Source organism: Dermacentor silvarum, chromosome 11 (genome assembly GCF_013339745.2).
Source record: "Dermacentor silvarum isolate Dsil-2018 chromosome 11, BIME_Dsil_1.4, whole genome shotgun sequence".
Taxonomy (NCBI): Eukaryota; Metazoa; Arthropoda; class Arachnida; order Ixodida; family Ixodidae; genus Dermacentor; species Dermacentor silvarum.
Window position 1 is genome coordinate 53920237 of NC_051164.1, and position 7688 is coordinate 53927924.

General features: G+C 51.2%; 1 protein-coding gene across 1 annotated transcript; it reads right to left on the bottom strand.

Moving 5' to 3' along the window:
- Nucleotides 1-4005: 4005 nt before the first annotated feature.
- Nucleotides 4006-7688, bottom strand: LOC119433398 (probable ATP-dependent RNA helicase DDX46). The gene has a single exon (XM_037700578.2). It carries the CDS (start codon nucleotides 7434-7436, stop codon nucleotides 4149-4151), a length of 3288 nt encoding a protein of 1095 aa, XP_037556506.1. The 5' UTR covers nucleotides 7437-7688; the 3' UTR covers nucleotides 4006-4148.

Sequence of the window (7688 nt, forward strand, 5' to 3'; positions counted from 1 at the left end):
CTGTCTCTTTAATCAAGACAGAGTGGACTTGAAGCAAAACTTGCTCATGGTCACTTTCCTCTGTGTGTACGTGTCGTTACTAGCGTACACTAGCCTTTGGCTACAAGTCGAAGCTATTCTTGTAACTTTATGGTTAAGGGGGGACGCGGCTTTCGCATCGCGAAAAATGGCTAAAAAATCGATTTTTTGAAAATCACATTTTCAGTTTCTGTAACTCTTATTCTATCTGATTACGAAATATCATCACTGAAAACCAAGTAGAAGTGCTCTAAAAAAATTGTTGTATCAGCCAAGGTGCCGAAAAATTCCGCGGAAATCGCGAAAAAACGGCGTTTTTCAAGCCACGATATCTTCGGAACGGCGCAGCCGAGCGCCGCCATCTTGGTCTCGTTGGAAAGCGCATTTCTCCCTCTTCAAATCTGCCGCTTCAGCTATCTCCTCCATACAGAAACAAGCACACAAAAAGCAAATGATTGAAGGTCGTGCCAGAGCCACCGATTGGCCGCGCCCGCCACGTGACTCCAGCGCGGTTCGCCATTGGTCCGGTGCTCGCTCCGTGATGGCGTCGTCTGCTCCGTTTGTTGCGGTCTCCTCGCGAGCTCCGGACAGTTTCCGTAATCTCGACGAGTGTTAAAGCGGGCGCTACGCGGACATCGCAGTAGCGTGGCCGATCCCGCTTTTTGTGGATGTCTCAGACCCGCGGCTAAGCATTCCGAGCATCGGCGACGCGGACTTCGCGACCGAGCTTCGGGCACGGAATGTTCGGACACGCGGCTAAGCCTCTCGCGCGTAGGCGTCTCCGACTCGGCGATGAAGCACATCGCGCGCGGACTTCTCGGATCCTTGCCTAAGCATTTCGTGCGTTGGCGCCTCCGACTGCGCGACTAAGCAAATCGAGCGTCGACTCCTCGGACCCGCGGCTACGCACTTCGCGCGTCGGTACCGCGAGCGTCGACTCCGAGCCCGCGGCTAGGCATTTCGTGCGTCGGCACCTCGGACTGTGCTACTCAGCTAATCGAGGATCGACTCCTCGAGCCCGCGGCTAGGCATTTCGCGTGTCGGCACATCGCTCATGGAGTGTCGACACCTCGAGCGTCTATTCCTCGGACCCGCGGCTAGGCATTTCGCGCGTCGGCACCTCGGACTGCGCGATTGAGCTTACCGAGCGTTTGGACCCGCGACCAGGCATTTCGCGCATCGGCACCTCGGACTGCGCGACTAAGCTCGTCGAGCGTCTATTCCGCGGACCCGCGATCAGGCATTTCGCACATCGGCACCTCGGACCCGCGACTTAAGCACATCGCGCGCCGACTCTGTTATCGTAATGCCACGATATCTCGTAACAATACCTATCATACCACCCCTTCATAAAGAGAACCTCATCATGAGCTCTGTTCACTAGGCCACTTGGGCTGGCACAGACACCTGGCTGCAGAAGTGAGGCATGATACAAAAGTACAGGCTGGAAAGCACCTAGCAGCTGCATTGGTGCCTATCTATCAGTGGCTCTCCTAACCTCCATAGCCATTGTCAATGGAAGATGATTCAGAAGGCTGCTGAGAGCCTTCATTGAGTAACATGGTCGATTCTACCAAAAGAAAACAATGCCTCACTGACTGCACTAGAGGCTGCTATCAATGAGGCAGTCTGCAGATACAACGCTAGAACTACTGTATAAATAATTATGCCCACATAGTTTTGCACCTCACTTGGTTGGAAACCCAGGCACCATGCTCTTCGTAGAGCAGCAGTAAAGAATGCCATAAAAACATGAAAAAGGCAGAACGAAGGCTCAGCAGACCAGAGGCCACATGTCCAAGAAGCCCCACGTTACAAAACACATCAAAGATTACAACTTTGGTGCGTTTTAGAGAACTGAAGAGAAGGTGCAACTTTGAGAGCCGTTTTCTCAAAACTGTTTTCTTGCCTTTCTGCTCAGTTTCTGGAGCTGATTTCTTCGTTACCGTTTAGCCTATTTTGATTCTGTTTTTTTTTTGTCACGTTCCTTGGACTACAGTGCAGGTCGAGACAGTCTCGCATTTCTATCTTGACTTTTTATAAATTTATGGCGTGGCTATTCGTTCACCCCGAAAGTGTGCTTGGTGTGAAGGTAACTTGAAAAATGACTATCTAAAAAATTTGTGTAGCGAAAAAAAAAAAGTAAGACTGTTACGACCTTCAGCAAACATTGAGCTATGCAGTCAATACTCAACGAGCCTTCCATCATGTTTTTTAAGCTCCCCAGGCCCTCCAGAAAGTTCAAGAGAGAAAAATTCTGCTGAATAAAATGTTCTCAAGGTATCACTCTGAAACTTTTATGGAAGTATCAGGGAGACATTCTAAACATTTGTGCCAATTTTCATCAAAATCCATGAAGAAATCAGGAAGTTGATTTTCAAAGCCACGTCCCCCCTTAACTTTTCATGAGATTAAGGCTGCATTGAAAAAAAGTGCAATTTAAAGAAATATTATGCCAGCAACATGTTCGATTCATATTTGGTGAAGAGCAGTCCGCAACTGGCAGTATGAAAAAAGTAATTTTTCCTGTTAACATGACAAAGTGCAGCGACATCAATCTTGTTAGAGTTTTCGATGCAAGAACTCATTTACATACTACCTTTTTTACATATCTGCCTGCCACGCTGTCCTAGTGGCGGCGACATTCTACTGCCAAGCATTAAGTAGCGAGTTCGATTCCCAGTCTTGCTATCTGCATTCCTATGGGGCTGAAGTAGCAACATTTGCGTGCTGTGCTTTTGGGTCCAAGGTACGGTAGTTCAAATTTCACAGCTAAGAATTAGGCTGCTCCAAATTGAGTTTACAACTGCTGTTTCACTGCCAGAAGCAATACCTAGATGGGAAAAATGGTTCGCAGCGCAAGTAGCGGGAACCACTTAACTCTTAACAGTCAAAACTTAACAGCCAGTTAGTAGCCACTTAGCAGTCAAAACTTGTTAAAGGCAAAGTGGCTGGGAATAGTCTGCAATGGATGTTTGATAGCTGTTCGCTCAAGCATAAGGTTCCTACTCAAGCAGACACCTAGACAGACGTACGAACCAAGGAGTACCGGTATTATGGAGGCATCCATAAATGTGTTCTATACAGTCCCCACCACTTCAAACACTACATACCGGGCTTGCCTGGCGAACCTTCATGCATGGCATGTGGTGGTTTTCCAGAGAATGCTCACATTCTGTGGGATTGGGGAGCCATCTAGGCAAGCATGGCCAGACTTGCATCTACCTACAGGCCTGCGATACTTTGAGGAGTGGCTGGCAGGGGAGCACTCTAAAATCACAAATATAAAATCCTTAAATTGGAATACAAACTGAGTAAGCAGGTCTATGTGGCTCACACTTGGGATGTCGAATCTTTTGCAATCCCACTCTTGTTTTTTTTTAATTCAGGAGGACTTTGCCACAAGGCATAAATGTCCTACTCGCATTGTCCTGAATGTTGTCAACTGTGAAGACGCAGTTGGGGACGCTTCGCTCGTATTTAAATATCTGCTTGCATCCATACACTTCCCCAACCATTGCTCAATGTAGGGTGGTAGAAATCACTTTGCAGTGATTATCTAGGATGGCTTACTTGGGATCAATGAAAACTGGTAACAGTTTAAAGACACTTGCCCAACCTGTGCTTTCCCTTCACAGGAATTAGGTGCGAAACAGCATCTGAAATTCAAGGACTCAATGGTCTTAACACAATGGCAATATCATTTTTCAGTATCCATCTATTGCCACACTATGAGGCAAAAGACTCGACACTCTGCATTGAATGCTAAGTTGAACGCCATGTTACAGCAGCAAAGGTTTGACATAACAGTAGCTTAGCCAAGCTAGAGCGAAGCACTGGTACACAAAGGCTGCGAACGTCATGGACTAGTGATACTCCAACGTGACTGCCATAGTGAGGTCTCGGAAAGCTCTCTACGGGGAACATAGAAGCTTGTCCTTCTGTCAGAAGCTACGCACAAATCTATTGTAAAAACCAGAAGCAAACTTTTACATATCAGTGCTGGTTGCATTCCAAGAAGCCCAGCACATTTATTGGCAGGCTCAGGAATGAAAATGTGCAGTGGTAGTGTACAACAAGAACAAGTAGAACATGAAACTTCCCGTCTTCTGCCTGGCCGCATGAGTTCCTCACAGCACCTTGTAACGTCCCCTGTTGATGGGCTGGTATGAATGCTGCATTTTGACCATCTCTTCCTTGATGAGTCGGATGATCTCGGCCCGTGCTTTGCTGACAGCAAGTTCGCTCGTGCTTTCGATGGCAAGGTACAACTTGCGATCTCCACCCTTGGGCTCCTTGCCTGGGGGGTAGTAGGTACCACGTACCGTGATGCCAGCTTCCGAGTACTCGCTGATCTGGGCCATGGCTTCTTTAGACGTGACCTTCCACCTCGCTTGCTGGGGGAAGTCATTGATCTCCAGCTCCTCCTCGTACTTCTGGAATCGCTCCTTCTGTGGTGGTGGTTCCGGAGGTTCTTCCTCGATGACCTTGGGCTGGTAGTTGAGCTTGGCGTGTAGCTTCTCGGCTCGCTGTTCCGCAATCGTCTTGGCTGATATCACTGGTGTTGGAAGCTCCGGCACATAATGTCCGCGCATCATAGCCTCGGTCGCCGACTGCGCCGTCATCATGACTTCTGGCGCTGGCATGGAAGGCGCACTGAAAGTCCGTGTCATGTTGATGCGACATGCTAACATGCGCGCCATCTCCAGCTTCTCAGAGACGGTGCCGCTGGGAGCTGCGGCGGCAGCGGCCGCACCCAGCGGGACAGCAACACCAGGTATAGCACCAGGGACACCCGGTACAGCCTGTGCAGGCGCTGCTTGTCCAGTAACAGAGGGACCAGGTAGGAGTTCCTTGATGCGCTTCTTGGGTGCAAGCATGGACTCAATCTCACGATCAATGTCGCCTTCGGCGTCTTCATCATCGGAGTCTTGCATACCAAGCGCAGCTCTCTGGAACTTCTTCTTTTCGGTCTTGAGATGTGATTCGGCCTCATCAAACTTGAAACCTTTACCGGAGAATCCGCTGCCTCCCCTAACTTTCTTGCCTTCCGCCTCCTGTCTTGCTTTGTACTCATCAAAGAGTTTCTGCAGATCTTCTGGTATGGGGTTACCGCTAAGTTCTAATGCCTTAATGACATCAGCAGTGTAACGCCCCTGATCTTCCGTGATGAAAGTGTAAGCGTACCCCTTGTTTCCGGCACGTCCTGTCCGACCACAGCGATGTACGTAATCTTCATAGTGGTTTGGGCAATCGAAGTTGACGACAAGAATGAGGTGTTTCACGTCCAGCCCTCTCGCCGCCACTGACGTGGCAATGAGGACGCCAACTTTACCTGCCTTGAAGTCAACAATTGTAGAGTCGCGATCAAACTGGTCAATTCCACCATGGAGAGCCATGGCATTGTGAGAGGCCTTCATAAGATCCTTCAAGAGAATGTCCGCATGCTCCTGCTTGTCAACAAACACAATGGCACTGCCTTTATCCTGGTAAAGACCCAAAAGTTCCAGAAGTTTGAAAAACTTGTCATCTTGGTTGAGAATGACAACGTGCTGTTCCACTTCTTTGCACACAACACTCCTTCCACCTACCAGGATTTCAATAGGTTTGATTAAGATACGCCTAGCAAGAGCCTCCATCTGCCGTGGAAAGGTAGCGGAAAACATGACAGTTTGCCGGTCGGGACGTATAGAGTCAATGATGCGCATCACCTGAGGCTCGAAACCCATGTCAAACATGCGGTCGGCTTCATCCAAGACTACATAAGTGGTCCTTCGGAAGTTGGTCACTCTACCATTGTTGGCAGCCAGCATATCAATCATGCGCCCCGGGGTGCAGACAATGATCTCTGCCCCACGTTTTAGGTCCGCAATCTGTTCAGATATGCCAGTACCACCATACACACAAACGACACGCAGGCCAAGCGACTTTGTGAACCTTTTACAATCCTTGGTGATCTGCATGGCAAGCTCTCGAGTCGGAGTCATGATGACGGCAATGGGGCCGTCGTCGTCCTCCAACGGCGCCTGATCCAAGATGTGTCGGAACATGGGCAGAAGGAATGCGAGCGTCTTGCCCGACCCAGTCTTCGCGATGCCGATTATGTCCCTGCCGGACATCACAGCAGGTATGGCCTGCGCTTGAATGGGAGTGGGCTTCTCGAACCCGTGCTTCTTCAGCAGTTCCAACACTTTCTTGCTGACCCCACATTGGGCCCAGTTACGGATGGGTTTGGGGCACCCCTTGCCACGTACCTTGATGCCCTCCAGTTCGGCACGCATCGCCTCCACTTCACCCGGCGTCATCTTTGCTTGCTCGGGCACCTCAATGTAGAAATTCTTACGGAACGGTGCGTATGAGATGTCCTCTATAGAGACCGAAACCGGTTTCTTTGACTTGCCAGCCTGCAGGTTGTTCATAGTCGTCTGCAGGTCTTCTGTCTCCTCTTCAGACGAATACTCCAAGGCGTCGACATTCTGTTCCATGAGCTCGCCTTTCTTCTTGTCCTCTTTCTTCTTGGCAACGCCCATGATTACCGTAACCTTGTTGTTAGCCTTCTCTGGCGCGGTTGAAGCCGTGGTGCCATCCGTCTTGAGCGCCTTGTCCTTCAGCTGCTTCACCTCATTCTGGATTCCCATCATGTACGCGTCCAGCGGGTCGATGCCATCGTCCTCCTCCTCCTCCTCCTGCTTGGCCTGCTCGGCTTCTTTCTTGACCTCAACATCCTCGGCTTTCGAATCGGCGTCGCCTTCGTCAGGATCCACCTTCTTCTTCAGCGACGGAAGACTGGGTTCGTCGTCCGGGTCGTCCTTGATGGGTGGAGGCGGTCCCGTGTCGTCCTCTTCGTCGTCTTCGAGGCTCCACTTCTTACCAGGCATTGCTAGGATGAGAGTCGCGGCGGCCGCCTCTTCAGTCTTCTTGCGAGCCTGACGCCACTTTTCGATGCGCTCGCGACGCTTCTGCATTTCCAGGTCGAGTTGCTGCTGCTGCGTGTTCTTATCTAAGGCGGTCGTGTTTTCGGCAGCGGCGATGGCTCCGGTGACGGCGGCGGCCGCCGCAGCCGCGGCAGCCAGGGCACTCATGGCGGACGTCGTCTGCTCGGGCTTCTTGTCGTCGCGGTCGTGGCTACGCGAGCGCTTGCCGTCACGACTCTTGGAACGGCGTTCACGGGAACGCGACCTCGAGTATGACCGCGAACGGGAACGCGAGTGGGTCCGTCGGCCGCGCGACCGGGACCGACGGTACCTGTCCCTCGATCGGCGGCGGTCGCGCGACCGGGAGCGTCGGTGCCGCTCGATGCTCCGGCGCCGTCGGTCACGACTTCGGGATCGGTTGTTTCGGCGGCGTCGGCTGATCCTCTCTGGAGAGCTGGACGAACTCCGAGAGAGCGATCGGCGTCTCTTCTTGTCGCGCGCCATTATCGAAGACGGCGGCGCAGGGAATCCACAAAGCTAACTGCTGTGTGACGCACGCTGCTTGTTTTAGCACTGACACAACGCGGAACAACCGAGTCAAGTCATGGTCGCGACGATGAGGATGTACGACGAGGTCAGCCGCTGTGGAGGACTTAAGGACTCGTATTCAATGCACACGACAACACTTTGCCACGATATGCTGATGAACACCTCACAAACGACAAGATTGCGTAGGCGCCATTTTGAACATGTTCC

Excerpts from the sequence above, each read along its gene's own strand:
- LOC119433398 (XM_037700578.2), bottom strand. The coding sequence starts at position 7,436 with ATGGCGCGCGACAAGAAGAGACGCCGATCGCTCTCTCGGAGTTCGTCC.